We start from the raw sequence: 25,245 nt of genomic DNA on the forward strand, positions 1-25,245 counted from the left end.
TTTATAATTTGTATATATTGAAAATAAGTAAAACAAATTAGTCAAAAGGTGCAAAAAAAAAACGAAATAGAAAAAGGGCAATAAAAAAAACCACTAATAGAGTTAATAATAAATATAGTTGACATCACAAAGTACTAAAGACAATGTTTCCAAGTTAGTAATGTTTTTGATATTATAGTTGCAACAGAATTTGTTTTTGTTAAAAAGGACAAAAAAAGTACTAAAGTTAATGGGTCCAAGATAAAGACATTAGGATAAATATAGTAGTAATGGGCCCAAGTCATATACATGCAAAAGAAGGAGATATAAAGGTTGGGACCATAACTTAACATAGATTTTTTCCAAAAACGTTAGGGTTTCTGCACGGTGAGCAGCAGTTTGTCGACGGAGCAAGGAAAAGTTTCCCGGTGCAATGACGTACTCCGGCCCATTTAACATCCCCGAACGGTTAGTTGCATGTAGTTAGAATCTTCTGATATTCTATTAGTTATGCAGATGTCGCTGAAATGTCAACAGATGTCAAGGGACTGTTTCGTATGAGTTGAATGTTCATCTTTGTCGTTTTTAAGGTTATAATTTGTTGTTGAAATATCAGGACGAAAGACCAACTCGGATTGGAGAACAGTTGGGAAAGGCTTAAGAGGGAGGCTGAGATTCGGCGAGTCTTAGAGCTGATAAGTGTTGCAGGTCAATGGAGGAGAGCTTGGGAGAGGGCTAACCGCAGGAAGTGGAAGGGATGCCTCTGGAAACGCGAAACTCATTTTAGGGTTGTAATGGGAGCTCTTGAGAAACGACTTACTTCAATACAATGGAAGGCAGGATGGCAATCCGCCCATTCCGGTGTGTGCGTTAAGGGTACTGGAAAAGCTGAAGGCATGGCTGTAGATGAGGTTGTGATTGGTTCTGGGGATAGGAAAAGGAAGTCCAGAAGAGAGGCAGAACGTAATGTCATTGTATTATCTTCTGATTCTGAAAGGTAAAACCTATACACGATATATGTTACTTAGATACTATGATGCAAGGTGATATTTATTACAGTTATGTGATTGAAATATGAAGTAATGTAACTGTTGGACCTATCTAAGAAAAAAGATGACCTTAAGTAGGTAATAAATAAGGATAAAAGTGGTGTGATAATTGTATAAATGTTTTGATACAATAGGTTTTTGTTGTTCTTCTGGATGTAGGGAAGAAAAGCATGGTAAAGAATTTGATAAGTGTAAGAAGAGGCAAATGACTAAGAAAGGACCAAGTACAACTGTTGAAGAAAGGTAAAACATAGAGTAACTATTTGGTAGTTACAAATTTATTGTATAATAATATTCGGCTTAATGTTAAATAATTAGGAAGACTGGTTTATTGTGTTTGTTCTTGTTGTAGGGAAGAGAGGGACGGCACAGGATGCAATAAGCTGGATGAGAGTAGAAAGAAGCAATATGGACCAAGTGGCATTGTGAAAGAAAGGAGCTCGGACTGGAAAGGAAAAGAAGTAATGGTAGAGGATGAAGATGACCACATTTCTATTTCATCTGATAAGGAAAGGTAAATATATTAGTTTCTGTTATATATTTAGAAGGTAATTCCAAGAAAATGTGAGAACCTAAATGTTTTAATTGATTTTATAAATCATAGAAGGCATTACAACGTAGATTGTGACAACCTGTTATGTTATAGTAATAGAATATAGTTAATTATAGAATAGTTTTAAAAGTATATTTGAAATACAGGCATGATGATGAGTTCGCTGTAATCGAAAATGAAAAAAGCTGGATCAAGGAGGTCATGAAGCCCGCAACAATGGGCACGCAAGTTCTTGTAAGTTATTTATTAAAACTCTATATTTGCATGACATTATTTAGGAAGTTCTTGTAAGTTATTCTTGTTGCTAACTCGAGTAATGTATAATTAATTGTAGCAAATTCCTGCTGAGGTAATCACTGGGTGTGAAATGGAAGGCAAGACCAGCATCATGCTCTATGACACGGACAAACAGAAGGGCTATAAATGTGTCCTCAAGAAGAGAGATGGGAAGACTGAAATGTTTCTCTGCAGGGGGTGGTATGAGTTTGCCAAAAGCCGAAACTTCAAGAAAGGTGATATTCTGCAATTCACCATTAGGTACCCTCTTGTGGAAGAAATTCTTGTGTCTGTTTGCCGTGGGAATTATTGAAGAACGCGATGTCGATAAGTTGTGTTTTGTTTTGGAAATCTGTGTATTAAGTTGGGTGATTAAGTAAGTTTGAATTAATGTTGTTGTAAAATATTTCTGGACAACCAAACATGAAATGTGTACTCTGGTATTTGGTAATTAAGTAACTTTAGTTGTAATTTGTGTGGGTTATATTTGGTTGCCTGTGTTTTATGTTTATATATATATATATGACATGTGACTGGATTAATAATTTGGAAGGAATATAAATGTTGTTATTAAGAGGGTGGTTTAATTTTGGTAAAAGTAAACATGACAGAATATTTTATTGGCATATAGATGGTGCGCTGTTGTCATTAATCAGCACAATGTGCCTTTATTAATTTGCAGGCTGTTTATATAAAGTAACAATGTGCCTGTTTGTGTAAGCGCAATTTATATAGGTGGTGCGCTATTGTTATTAAGCAGCACAATGTGGGTGTTTGTGTAAGCCAACTTAAGAATTTTGAACATGCCAAAAAAAACTAAATATTGTAACATGGAATTAAGACAAATATGATTAATCAATGGATTTTATATACATGACATTTTTTATTTGGAGACCTGATATCAAATCTAAACCTAATAGTGTCACCAACTTTGAACATATTGGTTTGACAGAATTCTTCCCAGTCGGGTCCTAACTTTGTCGGGTATGTAGTGTTTATGTATGCCAAATCCAGTACTGTCCTCGTACCATTATCACAGCACAAGTTGAGACAGTTGTAGTTGTAATCTTTTAAAAGTCCAGCAAAGTCCTCTTCCAATCTCTGTAGCAATAAAAAAAATCAAAGCATAAGTAGTAACAAAAGTTTAAAGAAACTACAAAATAACAATTTTTCTTACCAACTTGGTTTGACATAATTCAACATTTGTTAGACCGAGGTCGAAAACCATAATGTTGTCTGCGCCCCAAAACCTGCTATGGTAAAAGGGCAATTGCTCGATATCCACTATATTTTTTATGTTGAGAATGCTAAAATTGTCATCCATATAGTAACCCACCTCAAGAACAACATTAGAGGAGCAATTATAAAATTCTTCAATGTCCTTCCATCCACTAATTATAAGTGGATGAACTTCATCTTTGTTATAGATGAGGACATGATGCACACCTTGGTTGTTTAGGATGGTCCATGTTTTTGTTATGTTGTTGCTAAAACGACATATAAATGTGGGATCAATTTCTGGAAATTTCTGCCAAATCATATAGAAGTTATTTAAATAGGTGTGTTAGGAAGTTATAAAAGAATGAAAAGAAAAAAACAATAAACAAAACTTGTAACCTGTTCAGATAACTTTGCTATTGTGAAGGAGTATTCCAATTCACTGTGACAAAGTTTTCCTATCAAAGCCATATGGAATTGGTGGTAGTTGTAGTTGGGGTACAAAACTCAACTTAAATATTTGTGATTTATCTTCCTAACTTGAGGAATCATATTTAAAGGCAAATGCATAGGATACCATAGTTGAACAGTCCCCTCAAATATTGTTAAATATTGTGCAGAGGATTCCATTTTGAATAGGAGGGATACATATTGCATGGGACCCTAATAACGAAAAATATAGTACAACTCATTGCATGGGAAAACAGGTTGGACATGGCATGCGGTGATGGTAAGAGAAAAGAATATATTCCATTAGCATGTGATATGGTGTGGGCCTATTTTGCATAGAAGTTGTTGTGAATATAATAAAAAACTTGCTGGCAGAATATATTCCAATAAGATGTGCCCATGTGCTGCCAAAGTCCGAGTCCCACGTGAAAGTAAGATTGGAAAGAAACAAAGGATGCATTATTGAAACCTTATGATAAAGAAAAAAAAAAGGAAAATACACCCAAGCGGAAGAAAACAGTAGATGAAGTTTCAAGCCTTGCTCTGGCGAGAAGCATTGAATTTGAAAGTGTAGTCTCAGGTAAAACAGTTAGATTGTTTTGATTATAATGGCTTGGTTAGTGATGATAATTGGAAATTGATTGTAGTTATAGAGTTAAAAATAATACTTTATGTTGCGGTTTAAAGTTTTGGTAGGTGTTTGTAGGTTTATATTTTTCTATGTAATTGACATATTTACTGCAAATGGTGTGCAAAAGAAACATAGATTCAAAATATAAATTAAAGTTGGCAATCAAGTTGCTACATGTAGAGTATAACAGTTAAGATTTTTTGAACAAAAATGTTGGGATCCTCTGTCATTTGGATGATCTGCATAGGAAGGTAGGGTTGATTAGAATGCATAATATGGTAATTTATAGTATATATAAACGACAGTATGTATAGTATAGAAAATGTTATCAACAATTAGTGATAAATATAAACTGGAAAAAAGATATATACGTACCATCTAAATGTTGTTAAAAACTTCCTTATATACAACATTACATGTTGAAAGCTTTGGGATGTTTTTATCATCATGTATCAATATCTTGATACCTTTTTTGGTTGTAACTCGTGAAACGGCAACATAAATCTGTCCATGCGTGAAAACATCCCGAGGTATATAGAGTCCAACCCAATCCAACGATTGGACTTGTGATTTGTTAATGGTCATGGCGTAGGCTATAATAACTAGAAATTGACGTCTCGATAACTTGAATGGCCAAGGAGATTGAGACGGGGAATCTCGGTGTCAAATTTAGATGTTTCAATAGATGTATTGTCCCTGAAATACATAATAGCAAACACAGTGTTATTTGTTTAAGTAATCGTATAAACACTTAGGTATTTTTAGGAGAGGAAACATCATTACTTGAAACAACGCATTCTGTTTGTAATTTCGTGGTCAGTGTCGTAAATGTACAGTTGGGCATATTGTGGTAGTGCACCATTTGGTGGTATAAAACTGCCTATCCGGTGACATGTTTGACCGTGTAGGCGCATTTTCGGAGGACCTCCTCCCTTGGGAATCTCGGTGTCAAATTTCATTCCCGGAGATGTAAACAAAAACATTGCATTGTATGTTCGTATATTGGCTTGAAAGTTTTTGCTCTCAGGATCAGTTTTGTGATGAAGTAGCTTTTCTAACAGTAACGGTGGTTGTTTCATGTAGGGTAAAACAATTTTACCGCTCCTGCAACACAATTCGAATTTTGGAACAGAAGTATGTTTTCTCATATTCTTGCGCTCTGCATACTACATGCAAGCTTGGCAAATTATACATTCCCACACAAGGTCACCAATGTCAGAATAAGCTGCAGAAAAAAATATATGTATTGATTTCAAACGGGTAGTAATTTAGGCGGATATTTATATCAATAGAAGTTAAATAGCAACTTACACTGGTTGTGTTGATCATGAATATCATCAGGTTCTACGGAGTCATCTGAATCAGAGTTGTGTCCAAATGAGTCGCAATTTTCAGAATCTCCATCGGTATCATCGGAGGAATAATCTGTTCTACTTACATTAGGATTAGGAGGAGATAAATATTGTGGGTTTGATATTTTAGGAGAAGTGTGGGAATTGTTAAGAGCAGCAGGGATTGTAATTAGTAGTTGATTTTGGGTGAATCTTTGCCGCTTGCCGATGTTTGATGATTCACCTAAATGGAACGTTGGAGGTGTCTCCACATTGTTAAAACGGCTGAACAGATTCACCCCATTGCCGACAAGAATTCTTGATCTTTTTTTGTTTTGTAAACAAGAAACATGGTGTTGAGATGGTAGTGTGTGGGAATCGTTAGAGATAGTAGGCTGGAGAGGAGATCTTGTTGCAGTGTCCCTGGAAGAGGCAGGGAATGTTTCAGCAGTAGGTGTTGATGTTGGATGGTTTTCTTTGTTATGGCCATGGTTAGAGAGATTATTTTTTGACAACAAAATCCTCCTCTTTTTTCTTGCAAGAGTTGTAGTGGAATCATTTGCATCAAAGGGGTTGCCATCCATTGAAAGTCACTTACTTGAAATGAAGAAGTTGATTGTATGAAGTGTAGTTCGAACCAACAAATGGATGGAGCTTGATTATATTTGAAAACAGAACAAATGTTACATACCAAACTTCTTGAACAAAGGAGGGAACTAATTATTCCTTGATCAAAAAAAAAGAGAGGGAAACAGGATGTCAATTTGAAAAAAGCTGGGAAAATTTGAAATTTGAAATAAGGGCACATATGAATAATAATATAAAACAATTCAGAATATCCTCTACATAAGAGTACCAAATAAGCAAAAAAAATAAAAATAAGTAGCCCAAGATCATAGGCAGTAGGAGGCAGTACTTTTTCTTATTTTAGGGAATCATTGTGCAGGTTCCAAACAAAACTTGATGGAAGTGAGACATGAAAGGGGGGCTACCTTTACACAAAAGCCAAAAGCAAACCAATTGACTCAAGTAAGTGTCTAATCAATGATTATTTAAATAAGTATGGTGTACTACTTGATAAAAAAGTAAAAGTCTTTGTAACAGAAAAGTAAAATATGTTTTCTCATTAAATAATCCTTATTAAGTTAGTATGTATTTTTTTGTGACGTAGTTTCCAGTTTGTTGTTAGGCAGAAGAAAAGTATCAAAATGTGAGGCTGTTGTAGTAGTTTATCATATTACTCATATACTAAATATAAACGTGGTAAAAAGTGTGGTGATGATATAAAGAGAAATGTTGCTGTCTCATGTAATAAAAAACCAAATAATGTCGTCGAGTAACGATGTTAAAAAGACGGGACAGTAGTATAATACCGAAAGCATACGTTATATTGATTTCACAGTAGTATGAAACCATAACATTCGTTAGATTGATCGAACAGTAGTTGAATAATTCTGTGATATTACAACAAAAAAAGGTAGTTTCCAAATAAAATCCCTACATAAAATGACCCCAAAATAATAGCAGTCATGACAATATTATCAATTATTTTTCAATCTTCACTAATTTCCTAGTGATCCTGGTTGGTTTCTTAAGTTTAGTCGAAGACAAATCTCCTTCGCTGTGTGTTGCATGACTTGTAGATTCAATGGATGGATCCGGGTTCTGTCTTTTTGCCGTAGGTGTGACCGGTTCACCGTGCAATTTGGAAGTAATTTCAGGATCCTGCATTTAAAAAGAAGTGAGAAAGAAGTAATTTGATGGCGGTAAATAAGTGGCATTTGTATAGGTCTCAAAACCACACCGTAACAATGTCGGAATCATCAACAGAAACAACCTCATCAACACTCTCCTTGACCTATAAACAAAAATGAATAAAAGAAAATCAGAAATAAAACTCGACATGTATTTGACTAAGTTAGAAGAAAATGTTAGACACAGCGCAAGACAAATGTTACATGGTTGACAAGGGCGTTAAGCTGTTGTGAAGTAACTGCAGTTGCATCTACCCATTCAGCTTTTAGTTGATCCACTATAGGTTTATCTTTCACCAACATGATGACAGAGCAATTAGACCAACCTGGTTGCCACTTGACTTTGAAGGCAAGTTCCTGATCCAGGAGCTTGTCAAGTGCCAACGGGAAATCAAGGGGATCAAATATTCCAGCCTACATAAAAATGAATATATACACCATGAGTTACTATATCAGTGTTGAACCAGTATGTTTTAAAAATCATTAGTGATACATTTTTTGGTACCTGAAACATTGTTTCGCGCATATGAGCAGCCGACACCTCCAATAGTTCCTCACTTTCCTTGTCCCACAAAATAAACTTGCATTTTGTACCAGCATGAAGAACACCCACCTCTATTTTATACCTAAGTTTGTACCATTAAAAATGTAAGCTCACATTTCACAGATAAAGTTGGTGTTTTATTTATTTGATCAAATAAAGAACTGGCGTTTATACCTGAATATGGCAGTTTCAGTGTCATGTCCCTTTACACACTTGTAGGGAGGTTTATCACCGGTGACTTTATTTGGGCATTCATGGCATGCTTGGTAGTACCAGCCATATTTTGAGGCAAAGATTTTTGTAATTGTAGCAACGGTAGCACAAAAAGTAGTCTGAGTTTACAAAAGGGTGGTTAACAGAAAATCAAATATAATAAGAGTTAGACTATATTTGCCTAAAAAAATGAAAGATTACTACGTCTTTGAGTTTAACTATTTGCTCAAGAGGAAGAAGAACAGCATTAGATAACAATTTTTTGGTAGGTGATTGGCGAGAAGTGTATGAGTTTTGCGACCTGCCCTGAGACTGCTGAGTGCGAAGGCCCGAGACAGCCATTATAGTATCCTGTGTAAGCCTGAAAATCCAAATAACATAGTCAGAATTAATTATGAAGGATGAAACCAAGTGCAGTATATTGTAATAAACCAAGTGAGTACATTTTGGCAAATTGTTTGATAGTCTCCATGTCTTCATTAATAGCCAGTTTGGTGACATTGTAAGTATTGGTAATAGATAGTGGATATTTGCCTGAAATCACAAAATTAGTTAATAACAATATCTACTTGAAAACATAAAACACATTTTATAAAGATTAGGAACCAGTATGGGAGTAATATATACCAAAATCTTCTTTGACTTTTGCATATTGAATCAGAATCACAACCGGAATGGCAGTATCGACATGCCGTTCAACGTAGTTGATAAACTGCACCGCGTACGCCTCCCATAACGTAACCGTTATAGTGTTGTTGCTACAGAAATGCACATTTAAACTACGATATCAGACAAAATATAAGATATAAAGGGCTACCATTAAGATGTATGCAAGGTAACAAACAAACTTTCAACCTCAAGTCGCGAATGACAAAGTTGACCTGTTGCTTTTTACTTCCAACCTGGGCCTGTGTGTACCCAATTTCATCAACCACTCCGATAACATCTGTATAAGTCATTGGCAAAACGTGGATCAGGTAAAACGAAATATCAAATGCAGAGTGGTACACAAAAGATGATATTGTCCCAAAACGGAAATAGAGTTTGACCTAAAAGTTGATCTTTATTCCATTTCCCAGTTAAAATATCAAGAAAAGGAGTGAGTCTCCAAGCCTTTTCCTGAATCTGATGCACGTTTCTGTCCCCAACTTTGGTCCCACCAGTAAATTAAAGGAGGTACTTGTGAGCAGAAGGTTTGAATAGCAGATCATTAAGCTGAACTTGGAAGTTTGCAATAGTGTAAGTATCATTAACAACAAAGAGCGGATCAAAACTCTGCCTATACACGGGAGGTACGATAACATGGATATCACTTCCCTATCAAAACCAAAACAAACAAAATCCATCAATATCAAATAAAACATAAAATATAGACTGCAGGCAACAATAAATAAGAAAAAATATACTCTTTAACACCTCCCTACAACCAAATATAAACCTATTTGAAGGAAGAAACACTGTTTGAAAAAAGAAAATATCAATACAAAATCTTCGTCATTATAACCTCCCAACAACCCAATCTTAACCTTCCAAAACAAAATATAATGTTTGAAAATATAGAGAATCACGAACAGATTCAACGAAAACAACCAAAAAAATGGCAAATCTTAAAAATGTTGAAACTAACCTCAGAATCATAAACAACCATCTCAAAATGTTCCTTGTTGCTAGAGATGACACTCCATTTGTGATGTATTTTAACAGCAACTTTCCAAAGTTCCTTTTCGTCGTTAACATCAGCGATTTTTTCCAGCGGTCGTGCCATTTTCTTGCCTCAAGTTAGGGTTTAAACTATGGCTACAGCTTCAGCTTCGGTCGCGGAGGAAGTTGTATCTTCAAATAAGTGTTGAATGGTTTGCAAGGGCTTGAAAGGTAAAGGTTGAGAGAATGGTGAGTGACGGCAGAGGAAGAGGGAGAAAAACGAAAGATTGCATATGGGATTGTGTTTGGAAAGCAACATTGGGAGTAAGGAAAATCTGTAAATGGTGACAGATTCTACTTGGAGGAGGACATTGCCTCACCCGGTTCAGTTAGATCAGAAATAAAAGGACAAATAGTACATAACTTGACCAATAAAGAGAGCAAGAGAAGAAACTAATACTTAGATTCAAGCCAAAGTCAGAATTTAGTCACCAAAAGTATTATTTGGACACATTTTAACCCTAAAATTAATAGGTGGAATTTTCTAACCAAAGGGCATATTAGTATTTACCAGGTACTTGTGTTTTCTTATTTTATAGATTAAAATATTTTTCTTATACTATTTCATAGTGCGTTTTTTAAATCCTTTTTAATTATTTAGAGGCCCTAGAAATTAAGAGGCTTTATGCTAAGGCTCTTGCTGCACTTACACAGGGCTGGCACTGTATTTGAGTTAATACAATAAATATGTAAAACTTCCATAATAAATATGATTATCAAATTTCTATATCTAAAACAATAATGATCATATATTTTATCATATATTGAATCATGTAAATCATAAACACATGCCAAAATTAAATCTAGATAATTAGATTAATTTCATTCTCTTAAATAAACTTTTATCATTTACATGACATGGAAAAACATACATGCATATACTTGAAATTTATTATATAACTGTCAATCATTATACTTTAAATAAAATTGAATTTTAAGTCACAACACATAAATAGATTTAATAAAATAAATAAAAAACAATATTTTTTCATTTTTAAAGATAAATCAAATGACATTAGTTCAAAATATATTAAACTAATTGTATTGTATGTATATTTATTTATGTAACTGTTAACCTGTAATTTCAACTTACTATTTAAAGTATGATTGTGAAAGCATGTCGATCCAAAGAGAGAAGTGTTGAAGAACTTGTTGAGTCGAAGAGCCTTCGACCTCAGATAAGATATATAGTCGAAAGTAAGGTTTCACTAGTATTATACTTATAAAAAGGGACTTAGAAATACTCATGTGTTTGGTAGAATCAGTCGAAGTCGAAGGTAATGGATAAGACCTGACAATTGTTTCTCTAGGACACATGGAAGTCTGGTAGGCAAAGACTGCGTGATCGAGACACGTGTTGGCAGATGCTTGGTTGACTGTTAGGGCAGTTATTATTTTAAGAAATCTATATAAGCAGTGTTGTTTGTAGGTTTTAGGGTCCGCATTTTTATGTTACAAAAGAATACTTTAAATCTTTGTGCAAAAAATGGGAAACGAGTGTTACTTTCTGGAAATGTACGTATGCGTACCATTTTAATTATTATGCAATAGATCTTTTTTATCTTTTACACATATTCTTATTGTTTTTAGTACTCTCATTTCCTGCCATTTGCCTTACATGCCTTTATTTCCCGTCATGCCTTAAATTCTGTGCATAGCCTTTTCTTGACAAATTGTCTTTTACGCATTAAACATAAGTCAAACAAAAATAGGAACAGAATATAGCACAATAAGGTTATGAGATTTACTAGTTGATCCTGCAAAGTGACCTTTAAAAATAAACTAGCGGTTGTTTACCAAAATTCTGGGTAAACAAATTGGCACGCCTAGTGGGACGCTTTTTGTGCTAATGATCATTCTTACTAAATCATTGTTTTGAGCGTTATTTCGTTGTGACGAAACAGTGTTATAATTATGAATGAGATTAATAAGTGGTAGACAATTGAATGAAATATCTAATAATAATACAAACTCTTCTGATCCCCCTAGAAATAATGTGGATATTGTTCCAACCAGTACACTTCCACGAAATTCAACGGTTCTGTCTCCAGTCAGGACATCAATCGTTTCTGGTTCGACGGCAGCCATTGCATCGTCACTAGTAAATTCACTATGGTCGCCTATTAATCTGGAAAGATCGTTATTCCAGGGAGGAACCATTCCACCACCTAGTTTTTACCATTATGGTATGCCTAAATCAATGATGGTAGGTTTAAAAACTAAGCCGTCGACTTATTCTGATAATATGATGGTTACTGGTACTTCCTCAAATCCAGGCAATCGACCAACAGGGATAGGATACTTTCCCTAGTCATCGCCTTTGTTAAACATAATGTCTATGTTTCTATTAGGCAACAGATGGACGAGAGTAATCATGACATGGTAAATGCTCTAACACACTAAATTTGGAATATTTTTACTCCCATGATAAACAGTACTAACCAAAGTTATGAGATGTTGGTTGGTCAAATGGCTAGAATAGAAGATTTCTTTGGTACTCCACAAGTTCCACCTAGACCCACTTTGCATGTGTCGAATATAAGGCTTGTCGAAACACCAGGAAATGGAACTAGGCCAGAAAACCAGCGACAAGTCCCGGATAGGGACGAAGAGGAGCGTATCGACCAGAATGTTCCAAGAATGGTGCAGAGTCACCAAGACGCAGACCAAGTTCATAGAAATGTCTAGCAGAACCCATATATGGGCCATAATAATATTTTGAATGTAGTGGAACAAATCTTGGCTCAAGATGGTCTCAACATAGGACTCCATAGGCCTAATTTTATGTTCCCGTTGTCGGAATATGTTAGGCAAACTGAATTACCTAGGGGTTGGAAAGTCCCAAAATTTGCTAAGTTCGCTGGAAAAACTAGTGAGTTGACAGTTGAGCATGTGGCTAGGTTTCAGACTAAATCAGATGATTTATCCAATAATGAAAACTTGAAGATGAAACATTTCTCGAGTTCTTTAACAAAGAATGCCTTTACTTGGTTCACCACTTTGACTCCACAATCCCTGCATTCTTGGAACCAATTAGAAAGATTATTCCATGAACAGTTTTATATGGGTCAGTCGCAGATTAGCCTTAAGGAATTGGCAGGGGTGATGCTAAAGGTTACTGAGTCTATAGACGATTATCTAAATTGTTTTAGGTTATTAAAATCCAGATGCTTTACACAAGTCCCTGAACACGAATTGGTCGAAATGGTTGCTGGGTGTTTAGATTATTCCATTAGGAAGAAACTAGATACCCAATATCTTAGGGACATGGCACAATTGGCAAATAGGGATCGTCAAGTCGAACTTCTAAAAGTTGAGAAGGCTAGAGCGAACAAGTATCATAAAAAAGAAAAGGTTGCATATATTGCAGCTGACGAGATTGATTCTGATATCGAAAGTTGTTATGACGAAAATGAGGTCAACGTAGCGAAATTAAAGTCAGGGCCTCCTTATGTTTGTAAATTGTTCAAGCTTTCAAATGGGAAGAATCCCATTGAGAGCAATAAAACTGAGAAGTTCGTCAATAAAACATATATGTTCGACATAACTAAATGTGATGAGATATTTGACCTTTTAGTAGCCGACGAACAAATTATAGTTCCCCCAGGGATAAAAAATTATCCTTTAGAACAAAAAATAAAAGAGGATTTTGTAAATTTCATAATTTTTTGGGTCATAAAACATCTCAATGTGTGCTTTTCAGGGATTTGGTGCAGAAAGCGCTGAAAGAAGGCAGGCTACAATTTGGAGAGATACCAAAATCCTCCATGCAGGTTGATATGGATCCATTGCTAGTTGGAGAGGCTAACTATATTGAGCCTTTAGATGTGATAATGGTCGAAGCTACTGAGGGTTTTGATGGAGGAGAGGACGCTGCTGTTGATAGTAAGGTGCTGAGTTCGGTTTACCCTAAACCTGGTGAAGGTTTGCTAAAGTTCTTGGAAAGATGTCAAAAAACAATTCTCAAGTGGTTCTTTGCTCAAGGTGCAATGTTGTCTATGATGTGGATGCTGCTAAAAGGATAAGGTTCGACCCTCGTCGGAGTCAGGGTCGTTGATTCATGTTCGAGGGAGAAAGTAATGGTTGTCGAAATGAAGTTTACAAGAAGAAATTTGAAAGGCCTCAACCTAGGACTTTTCGTCCCCCATTTGATGTACCCCAATAGAAGTGGGTGAATAATGTTAACTTCCATGGTGGGAAGTGCCCAGAATGGCAAGTGCAAGATTCTGGAGCAAGTGCTGAAAAGTCCAAGAATAGTGGCAAGTCGAAAGATTATGATTATGTGCCCCTAAATTATAAAGGGAAAAATCCTATGACAAGGACACAATGGAGACGTTATCAGAGAAATAAGAAGGCGAGGAAAGAAGCTTTGACTTCAATTCAGAGGAATTCTGATAAGTCTCAGAAGAGGCCTTACTATAGGAAGCTAACTGAGGAGCATAAGAGCGTGGCGAATGAGCGTCTTGCAACGGGAGTTGTCTTGGGGAAGTATAAGGGTGTTGCTGAAATCACTCCAGAGAATACCAATAACTTTGAACGGGAGCTTGAGTACACTCTTGGATCAGACGAAGAGTTAGTGGATGACAACTTCGACGCAGAATCTGATGAGCTGTTAATTGATTGTGGTGTTGTCTCTATTTTGCCTGCAGAGTATGATAGGGTGTCAGATATGGATGGCAATGAACCAAATGAGCTGAGTATGAGCTAAAAACTAAGTTCATTAACTAAATGAGCTGAACTTGAACTATACATAGTTCGACTAGTTGGGTTCATGAGTCAACTCGATTATATATGAGATAGATTATATTGTCTTAAAGAGTAGGTTTGAAGATTTGCTCTAAATCTTAGTATCATATTTTATTTTAATCTAACGGTTTTAATTGATAATTTATATTCTCAAGTGAGAAAAATATTTCTACAAATAATTATACATATAAAATTAACATCGTATAAATTCCAATCTTATAAATTTTATTTTATTTCTATATTTTTTTATTTAAAAAGTATTAATTTAAAATATTAGATATATATATATATATATATATATATATATATATATATATATATATATATATATATATATATATATATATATATATATATATATATATATATATATAAAAGTAGACTTTAAAAAATTATTTTTAAGTCCGTGAAATAAGTGAGTTGAGCCTAACAAGAGTAATCTAAAGAGTTGAACTGAGATCTTCATGAACTTCTAACAAGTCGAGTTTGAGCTGAAAAAAAGTTGGTGATAAACTCGAACTCGAACTCAAACTCGACCAATTCTTAACAAGTCGAGTTTGAGCTAAAAAAATTCATCTTGAACTCCAACTCGAACTCGGCCAATTCTTAACAAGTCAAACTGAGCTGAGGAGAGTTCGACTCGACTCATTTCCAGCCCTAGTGTCAGAGGTGTCGGAGAATGATGAGGATTTCGTTCAAGACGAAGCTGCTGATGAGAAACCAGTATGTTATTATGTTGTGGGAAATGGTGTGGTTGAGGAACAAAAGACCGTCTTTGAGAAACCAGACCATGGAACGACGTATCATTTGAAGCCACTATTTATAAGAGCTAGAGTCGATGGTGTGGCGGTGAACAAAGTTTTTATTGATGGCGGGGGTGCTGCAAATTATGGTTTCATATGGGACAAAGAAGACCCAAATGAGCCACTTAACACAGAAAATCCACCATTTGGGTGGACAATAGTCGACAGCAATGACTCCTGAGTCGATGTATTTGGCTCGGATTTCGGCTTATTTAATAGAAAATAAGTTAAAGACAGCTTTGGGGGCCAAAATGGAATAAGAAATGTCTTTAGAGGCCATAGTCGAAGGTGATAGAAATGGTTATCAAAGCCAGAATGAAGATGTACGAGTTGAAAGGTTCGATTTCATCTACGACGACGAACCTTTGGGGTTTGAAAAAGATCCCAATGGCCTAGTTAAGAGAATGCAAGCTCAAGACCCCTTGAAGAGATAAATCTTGGGGATGGGGATAATTAATAGACCAACGTACATAAGTGCGAAGATTGAGTCTGAAATGAAGATGAAGCTAGTCGAACTTCTGAAGGAATATAAAGATTATTTCTCCTGGGATTACAATAAAATGCCTGAGTTGAGTCGAAATGTGGTTGAACATCAATTACCAATGAAACTTGGTAAGAAACTAATCAAACAACAGCCTCAGAGGTTCGCTCTAAAAGTTATGGCGAAAATAAAGCTGGAGATTGAAAGGCTTCTCAAAAGCAAGTTCATTCGAACTGTAAGGTATGTCGAATGGTTGACCAATATTGTGCCTGTCATAAAGAAAAATGGGACTCTTCGAGTGTGCATAGATTTTATAGACTTGAATAGTGCTACCCCTAAAGATGAGTATCTTATGTCTGTGGCTGAAATGTTAATTGATTCCGCTGCAGGATTCGACTACTTAAGATGTTGGATGGATATTAAGGTTATAAGCAGATCTTTATAGCTGAAGAATATGTGCCTAAAACGATGTTTCGATGCCCAGGTGCTTTAGGTACTTATGAATAGGTGATAATGCCTTTTGGTCTAAAAAAGGGCTATGGAAAAATTTCATGACTTTATTGAAAAATTTCATGCAAATTTATATTGATGGTAAATAGTAACAAAATTTTGGGTAACCTTTACTAGTTGATCCAACAAAGTAACCTTTAAAAAGAAACCAGCGGTTGTTTACCAAAATTCTGGGTAAACATTTATGATCAGTGTGAAACTACAACACACACGCCATGGAAATGAAAAGAAAAGCTTGCATTGAAGATAGAAGAAGATAACTGTTTATTTCACAAATACTTTCATCCGTACAAGGTGTTAAGTATTTATAGCTAGGCTGAGTTAGTTAGACTCTACTAACTTCTATAACAAACTTAAGAAACTATAGGTACAGAGGTTACTTATACAACAAGTAAACTTATTCCATGGGTTCTTTATTATGCTTAACATCCCTCCTCAAGCTAGAATAGATGTTCATCATTCCAAACTTGCTTTAATGACAAATATTAGTTGATTGTTTTCGAATTTTTATGCTTACATTAACTTATATTTAAAGAACAAAAAAGTTTAAATTAATTTCTAGGATTGAAGTTATGTTTTTTTTTATTTCATTTTTGTTTAGTTTCTTAAACTGATTATTGTGATTATCATAAAGGAGTTAATTAATTTAAAAAATATATATAAATAGACTATTGGGTCTTGAGAGTGTGCTCCTCTCAAGATCTTAGGTTCGAAATCCGCTAGATACAAATTGCTTATTAAAAAAACTATTTAATTGATTTAATGAACAATAAGTATAAATAGTTTGAAAGAGAGAGAAATCATGGAAAAAAATATTATGTAATTAAATCAAGACTAAATAGTATTTGATCAATACATTATGCGGTACCAATAACTCAAGGTTAAATAGTATTCCACCAATAAATAATTGTGAGTCCAAATAAATTGAAATCATGTGGTATCAACAATGCTCTGAAAATAAGGCTAAATAGTATATGACCAATAAATAATTCTCATACCAAATCATCATTGCACATCTCACGTACATTTCATAATTTTCATACTATTTTTAATTCTTACATCATCAAAACTCTACATAACTATTCAATGCTTAACAAAACTCAGTGTTTTGTTAACTCATCATTTAAATGGATATCAATATCTTGAATACTCTTAATCAACAACTAATAATAAATTTCATACAATGGATATCACTATGTGCAAATGAGTTGTAATATCTTCCTACAACGAATATTCACAATCATCTGATAACCTAGTTAGTAATATTAAGATTATGCATTTAGAAATATAAAAGATCTGATTAAAAATATATATAGAGAAAGAAGAAAAAAAATCTGATTAACAAAATCACATACCACTTTTTCAACTTTTCAATAACAAAGCGTCAATTGTCGGTTTTTCATTGGTCCAACTTTTTAACTTTTCAATAACCAACTTTTTCTTTCCAACACACTTCTTCTCTCTCTTACTTAAATTTGCAAATTTCTTTCCCATTTCATTTTCCCTCATTTTCTTACTTTCATTTTAATTATTATCCATTTAATCACAAAAATTATTAATAATCTATTTTTTTTTATTTTAATAAAATTAAATATTTATTTATCTCACGGGTCATTATCAATACAATATTTAATTTATTTTAATAGATTATTACACACTTTCTCTATCTTAATTAAAATTTCAAATTTCTCTCAAATTTTTTTCCCACACTTTCTTATTTTCATTTTCATTTTTTTCTCTATTTATGTATCAACTCTAAAAAATAATTTAATTTTTAATTTTAATAAAATTAAAAATATTGTAATCTCACGGGTCACTATCAACACAATATTTATTTTATTTTAATCAATCATTGTTTTTATTAGAGAGGTAATATTCTTATTTTTAAATTTTTTTCTTTCTTCATTTCACGATTTTTTTAATGATTATGTAATACGGTTAAATTCATATGATTATTTTTCATTTTACATTTGAATTTAAATATATTTTATATCGTATCAAATAAATTTTTTATTTCACTGTTCATTATCAACAAAGTATCTATTTTATTTTGATCAACAATTACTATAAGTTGAGAGATAATTTTTATTTTTAAATGTTAACATTTTATTTTTTATCTTCATCTTACAGATTCTTTTTTTATATAATTATTTAATATAATTAAACTTATATGATATTTTTCATTTATTTTAAATCATTTATTTTAAATTTATACGTATTTAACTAAATTTCATACGATATTAAATAAATTTACATTAAATTTATATGATATTTTTCATTTATTTTAAATCATTTATTTTAAATTTATACGTATTTAACTAAATTTCATACGATATTAAATAAATTTACCCGTGCGGAAGCACGGATATCTTACTAGTTATTGTCACTATTTTATTTTCCTTAATCTTTGAAATCATGAAAACTTCACCTTTGTATTGGTTCTTGACAGATTTCCTGAAAAAGAATTTTCTTTTTAAAAAAAAGAGATTAAATTCATTCTAAAAGAATTAAATAAACTCGTAAATAAAAAAACAAAATACACAAGAAATTTTTAATAGATCTGATGATTTGGAGGGGTTAGAATGTATAACAAAAAAAGTAAAAATGGAGAGGATATGAGTTAGAGTTGATTGAAAAAAAAAAACATAAATTAAATGGTGCGTTCATATGAGAAAAATAGAGTAAAGTATTCTTAGAGTAAATATATATATATATATATATATATATATATATATATATATATATATATATATATATATATATATATATATATATATATATATATATATATATATATATATATATATATACATGGCCGTCTTTGACGGCGTGCAAGGCGGGTTACCGCACAGGGCCTTAAATTTTTTACGATTAAATCGTAACTAAATAGAGTCTCATAAATCTTTGCCACTGTTAAAATGGTGGTAAATAGAGCCTCTAATTATTTTATCATGGTTGAACCATGACTAATCTATACAGGGCCTCCAAAAAATTGAGACGGCCTTATATATATATATATATATATATATATATATATATATATATATATATATATATATATATATATATATATATATATATATATATATATATATATATATATATATATATATATATATATATATATATATATATATACATGGCCGTCTTTGACGGCGTGTAAGGCGGGTTACCGCACAGGGCCTTAAATTTTTTACGATTAAATCGTAACTAAATAGTGTCTCATAAATCTTTGCCACTGTTAAAATGGTGGTAAATAGAGCCTCTAATTATTTTATCATGGTTGAACCATGACTAATCTACACAGGGCCTCCAAAAAATTGAGACGGCCTTATATATATATATATATATATATATATATATATATATATATATATATATATATATATATATATATATATATATATACTATGAGAATGTCATTTCACTAGTGCAGAAAGTACATTTTACATCGGACGAAAAATACTTTTTAAATCGGGCCTGGACCCGATGTAATAAGTTAGAGACATTTTACATCGGGTCAAGGCCCGATGTGAAAAATTAACATACCACATCGGTTGAATTCAAGTGTATGATGTGAAAAATAATGCAATTTTTTATAAAAAAATATATACGCCATATTTTACATTTGTTGTCATGTCCGCCCGATGTAATAGATAGTTTTTACATCGATTTTCCACTTTGCCCGATGTAATAGATAAGTTTTTACATCGGTTTTCCATTTTGCCCGATGTAATATATTTTTTGCTTTTATGCGTACAATAGCTGTTTTTCCTATTTTAACCTGTAATTTTTTTTTACCTAATTTTCCATATAAGTTTCAAATACCACACAAACCAAAGTTAGGTCGCTATTTTGCATATTTTCCCACAGCACACAGACCACATTTATGTCACTATTTTCATATTTTTCTAACTAGTGAAGGATATAATTTCATTGCACCAAATAGCTAATATATATATATATATATATATATATATATATATATATATATATATATATATATATATATATATATATTCTTCAAAATTTACAAAAAGTATTTATCTAGGATACACAAGTGTACAAAATTATAAGAAAGTTTACACACGGTGGACTACTACAAAATAACAAAACAACAAATATCCAACCATTTAAGGCCTTTAGCGCACTTGAAATACCAACATGCATCCACGAGAAGATGAGTTGTAGCTTCTGAAGACAACACCAAAATTACATTTCTTGAGAATAAACAATAACACTAATTAACATCAGCAGACAACACCAAAGTCAAGAAACTAGCTCGAATCAGAAATATAAACAATTTCATATAACTCACTAGATAAAGCTTAATCTTTATATAACTCAAAGAAACATTTTGCCCAACGGAGTCGCAAATCATACAAATCATCTTGTGTTATTTCTGTAGGATCATCAAATACCTACAATACGTAAATAACAATATAGAGTTGTTCTTTGAAAATTCACATTAAGTTGTAAAACGCAAAGTAAATAACAAATTAAAGTTATTTTTTTACCTGCATCCAGGGTTCAGTTATATTGGCAGAGACAATATCCAACATATTTTTCATCACATAGTACCCACAATCTTTAGAGTTATGTTGTTTCCTTGTCTACAAATGAACGATATAATTAGTGAATAATTATCATAAAATAAAATATAGAATTATAATTTACATCACACTTACATTTGGCTGAAGCCATGTAGCCTTTTTTCTATTGCCATTTGCAAATTGATGAACCTCAAAAGCACTAATTCAGAAAAAAATTCATATAAAACACATAAAATATGAAATTACTTTTGTAACAATTTATGTATATATATGATATATACTATATTATAACAAAATTCACATAAAAGATAAACTTACGTTGTAACAATTTTCTTCGTGGCTTTATCAATTTCCTAATGAAGTGAACAATAGACGACCACAGTATTGTTCAGATTAAACAATATGTTACCTTCTGGAAGCATTTGTGTCGACAATTCAAGCAATTTGGTATAACTTTTGTCAGTCCACCCGTTAATTGCCTTCAGATTAAACAATTTTCACACGACTGATAAACGTGTAAAATTTGTGCATCCCGGGTACAAAGGTGTATCCTTGTCATTGCATAAACTATCATACATATGTGCCCTCTTAAATAAATCCTGTCCAATATCATGCATCATATCTTCCAGACTATCATCCATTTCTACACTAACATTATCTCTTTGGGACACATTTGAATTTGCTACTACTTCGTCGTGCCATATCCATTGTGTATAACTTTGACAAATCCCTTCAGAAATTAGATGATCCATGATTTCTTCCTTACTAAGTTTTGGTTCTTGATTTGCACAACGAACACATGGAAAGAGAAAAAGTGTAGGAAAACTTTCTTTAGCATTACTTTTAGGAGGAGAAAGATATTTTTTAGCATTACTTTTAGGAGGAGGAAAATCTTTTTTAGCATTACTTTCAGCAAACTGAAGAAATTACATCACTCCATGTTTGTACTCAGCACTTAATCAATTAGCTCTCATCCAACTACGATCCATAACTATGTTCCGAAATTAATGCATACATAATTAAATCATTATGACGCCTACAATTGACATTAAATATTTATCCAAAAGGTGGGTGCAGACATTATTTTTAATGAAATTATTTCATGTTTAGCTTTAGTACTCATTTATTCCACCAGATAGGAATTTATCTTCGTATAGAAAACTCAAGTCACAAGATATCCAACATTATAATGTTATCATCAACAATTTCAACAATTAAAGTTATGAACATGCTATTTTAATATCAAAAGATAAGGATAGCTTTATTTTTTTTTTGTTGAAGTAAGTATACCTTGTTAACTCCTTCTCTGATATATCTTTTAGCTTCCAAAATTCGAGTAATGCCTTTCCACCACAATATATCAGTTGTTACAAATACGTGCCTATCAAATACACATGTATGAAATCAACCAATAAATTACAAATAAGCTATTTCTAAAGGCTAATCAAATAAGGAACTCATTTCATTATCTAAATGAAGATTTTTTATTTGATTCATGTATAAGAAATTTTAAGTAAAAATCACAAATAACTTTAACTTTTTTTTCCGTAACATTTTTCATCGGGTTTTATTTGGACCGATGTGAAGGTAACATTTATCACAGGGTATAAACTAGGCCCAATGTAAAATCCCTTATAACAAGATTTTCATTTATTTACAATACTGTCACCGCCTTTTTTTTTCATTTTATTTACAATACTCCACCATTTATTTTAAAATACATTTTCATGATTAGATTGAAAAGAATAAATAGTCAAGATTTGGAGTAAGTTATAATAACTTACTCTTAGAGTAAATATATCTCTCCTTTTATATATATATATATATATATATATATATATATATATATATATATATATATATATATATATATATATATTAATTGTATAAATTTCAAATAGTAACATATGTTTTATCTTATATAAAATTTAAAATTGTGAAATTATTGAAAAAGTTTGGTACATAAATTAATTTTTATTTAGTTTTTTATTTAAATCAAAGATAACTTAGTAATTTTTAATATTGATTTAAAATTAATTAGTAAAACTAATATTTTTCCCACCAAATATTTAATCAATTTTTTATTGATTCCTTTTTCTTTTTTTATATTAAAGTTCATTTAATTTATTTGATTACTAATTTATTTATGATTATACTACTCACATAAAAATAATTATGAATCGTCAATATTATCATATAATTTTAATATAATTTAAATCATATAATACTTAAGTATTTAACAATTGTACAATTATACATTTTATTTTATATTATTTATTTTAGATCTCACTATTTGTTATACTATCATTTATAATCTTATCATTTTCTTGTATTATAATATATTCTCTTTCTAACATTTTAATTTTCCATCCATTTTATTTTATTCTCTATTTTATTACTATTTATACTAAAGTTTGTTTAATCCATTGAATTAATAAGTTATATATTTGTTTATGAAGTCTGCTAAAGGGCTAAGGCAATGGGATCCTATACCCCCCTTGCTTTTTGTGATTGTTATGGAGTACTTGCACAGAAAATTGGATGAATTAAGAACATGCCTTGATTTTAAGTTCCATAGTAAGTGTGAGAAAGTTGAGTTAATTGACTTAAGCTTTGTTGATGACTTGTTGTTATTTTCTAGGGGAGATGTTAATTCTGTTCAGAAGATGATGAATAAATTCAACAGCTTCTCTAAGGCCACGGGGTTGACTGTAAATCCAGCAAAATGTAAAGCATTCTATGATGGTATGAATAATGTTGAGCAGAAAATTATAGAGGATGTGACTGGATTTAGTAGAGGACAGTTGCCTTTTAGATACCTGGGAATACCTTTGATGAGTAGGAAACTTAGCAATCAGCATTGCCTTGAGCTAAGTGAGAAAATTGGAGGTAGAATGAGACAGTGGAGCTCCCATCTACTTAGTTGTGCTGGCAGATTACAGCTTATCCAAAGTACCATATTTGGGATTGCTAATTACTGGATGCAGTGTATACTACTACCTAAATATGTTATAAAAAAAGGTTGAAGTTATGTGTCGTACTCTCTTTTGGGCAGGTAAAGAAGTAAAAACTAGAAAATCTCCAATGTGCTCCTCAGCAAAAAGGAGGCTTAAACATTTTCAAGATGGAAGCTTGGAACAAGGCTTGCATGGTGAGACTTCTTTGGAATCTCTGTAAGAAGGAGGATAGTATGTGGGTGAGGTGGATCCACACTTATTATGTCAAAGAGGTAAGTGTAATGGACATTCAAATTAAAGATTCATTCTCCTGGATTTTTAAAGAAATTTTGCAGGTCAGAGAACAAGTGAGAGGGCTGGATCACTGGGAATCTATGAGACAGAGAAAAGATTGTAAGCTGATGGTGTTTTACTGGCACTTCCTGGAACAACCGATTGATGTTGAATGGAAGGGCCTGCTCATGGGGAACTATGCAAGACCTCGTGCGAAGATTATACTCTGGCTAGCCTGTCATGGCAGACTTGCCACCAAGGATAGGTTAGTAAGATTTGGAATGATTAAGGATGTCAAATGTGAATTTTGTGATGCTAATGAAAATCTACAACATTTATTTTTTTGAGTGCAATGGTACTAAAGGTATATGGAGGGTTATTCTGGATTGGTTACACATTGAGCACCATGATTATGGTTAGACACAGGTGAAGGAATGGGCTACCAAATTATGTAAAAGCAAGAGCTAGAGGAGAAAATTTTTTCAGGTGGCCTTGGCTGAAACAATTTATGTTGTTTGGTATAGTAGAAATTGCAAAGTGTATAGAAAAAAGAATGTGGATAGTAATATAGTACGTCAAATTATAGAGAATATAATGAATAGAGTGCGGGCTATTCCCGAACTTAGAGAAAAATTAGCTTTTTATTGATGTAAGCTGAGTGGATTTGTTCTCATGTGCTGGACCCTCAGGGTCGTTTGTATTAACAGTTTTTTTGTTATATATAATCTTTTATTTCCAAAAAAAAAATAAGTTATCTATCATAATACAATTCACATATTTAGTAAAAAAAATTATCTATAGATAATAATATAATTATACAATATTTGTAATTCTAGATATTACATTATCTTTTTAAAAAAGGAATATCAAAAAAATAAATATCAAAGGACATGAACTAAAATTATAGATTAAAATCAAATGATAATTACTTAGGTTATTGATAAAGATTTTATAAAATCATTATATATCATAGATATTATAAAGCAACAAAGATTTTTAGCCAATAATAAATTATAGATTGTAAATTTAAAAATATAATAATTGTAAAAATATGTAATTTTTTTCTTATAAGTAAAGAGATATAAAATAAACTAATTTTTCATATATACTTTATCATTTTCATATATGATTCAATTATAAATATGAGGAAATGATATTTTGACACTCAATTCCTACACTACATCGTATGTCACTGTTCACAAATACGGTGAATAGTGACATAC

The 25,245-nt window shown here is 32.3% G+C and overlaps 3 protein-coding genes and 1 long non-coding RNA gene across 4 annotated transcripts; 1 reads left to right on the forward strand and 3 right to left on the reverse strand.

Moving 5' to 3' along the window:
- Positions 1-412: 412 nt before the first annotated feature.
- Positions 413-1,546, forward strand: LOC131631158 (uncharacterized). The gene is made up of 4 exons (XM_058901932.1): positions 413-447; positions 596-976; positions 1,188-1,271; positions 1,381-1,546. The coding sequence occupies exons 1-4, from the start codon at positions 413-415 to the stop codon at positions 1,544-1,546; spliced, it is 666 nt and encodes a 221-aa protein (XP_058757915.1).
- Positions 1,547-2,712: 1,166 nt separating this feature from the next.
- LOC131631159 (uncharacterized) lies at positions 2,713-3,226 on the reverse strand. The gene is made up of 2 exons (XM_058901933.1): positions 3,035-3,226; positions 2,713-2,958 (listed from the first exon to the last, which is right to left on the reverse strand). The coding sequence occupies exons 1-2, from the start codon at positions 3,179-3,181 to the stop codon at positions 2,713-2,715; spliced, it is 393 nt and encodes a 130-aa protein (XP_058757916.1). The 5' UTR covers positions 3,182-3,226.
- Positions 3,227-7,418: 4,192 nt separating this feature from the next.
- LOC131631160 (uncharacterized) lies at positions 7,419-8,586 on the reverse strand. Its single transcript, XM_058901935.1, has 6 exons — positions 8,583-8,586; positions 8,442-8,532; positions 8,203-8,359; positions 7,960-8,117; positions 7,747-7,867; positions 7,419-7,655 (listed from the first exon to the last, which is right to left on the reverse strand). The coding sequence occupies exons 1-6, from the start codon at positions 8,584-8,586 to the stop codon at positions 7,419-7,421; spliced, it is 768 nt and encodes a 255-aa protein (XP_058757918.1).
- Positions 8,587-8,626: 40 nt separating this feature from the next.
- On the reverse strand, positions 8,627-9,152 carry LOC131631147 (uncharacterized). The gene is made up of 3 exons (XR_009292622.1): positions 9,048-9,152; positions 8,854-8,944; positions 8,627-8,756 (listed from the first exon to the last, which is right to left on the reverse strand). It is a non-coding gene; the product is annotated as an uncharacterized LOC131631147 (long non-coding RNA).
- Positions 9,153-25,245: the final 16,093 nt, after the last annotated feature.

The sequence above is a fragment of the Vicia villosa genome, unplaced genomic scaffold (genome assembly GCF_029867415.1).
Source record: "Vicia villosa cultivar HV-30 ecotype Madison, WI unplaced genomic scaffold, Vvil1.0 ctg.000780F_1_1, whole genome shotgun sequence".
Taxonomy (NCBI): domain Eukaryota; kingdom Viridiplantae; phylum Streptophyta; class Magnoliopsida; order Fabales; family Fabaceae; genus Vicia; species Vicia villosa.

Excerpts from the sequence above, each read along its gene's own strand:
- LOC131631159 (XM_058901933.1), bottom strand. The coding sequence starts at position 3,181 with ATGGATGACAATTTTAGCATTCTCAACATAAAAAATATAGTGGATATC. Across the intron at positions 2,959-3,034 it reads AATTATGTCAAACCAAGTTG|AGATTGGAAGAGGACTTTGC; the intron begins GTAAGAAAAATT and ends TTATTGCTACAG.
- LOC131631160 (XM_058901935.1), bottom strand. Across the intron at positions 8,360-8,441 it reads ATCAAACAATTTGCCAAAAT|GCTTACACAGGATACTATAA; the intron begins GTACTCACTTGG and ends TTGGATTTTCAG. Across the intron at positions 7,656-7,746 it reads TGCGCGAAACAATGTTTCAG|GCTGGAATATTTGATCCCCT; the intron begins GTACCAAAAAAT and ends ATTTTTATGTAG.
- LOC131631158 (XM_058901932.1), top strand. The coding sequence starts at position 413 with ATGACGTACTCCGGCCCATTTAACATCCCCGAACG. Across the intron at positions 448-595 it reads CCATTTAACATCCCCGAACG|GACGAAAGACCAACTCGGAT; the intron begins GTTAGTTGCATG and ends TTGAAATATCAG. Across the intron at positions 1,272-1,380 it reads AGTACAACTGTTGAAGAAAG|GGAAGAGAGGGACGGCACAG; the intron begins GTAAAACATAGA and ends TTCTTGTTGTAG.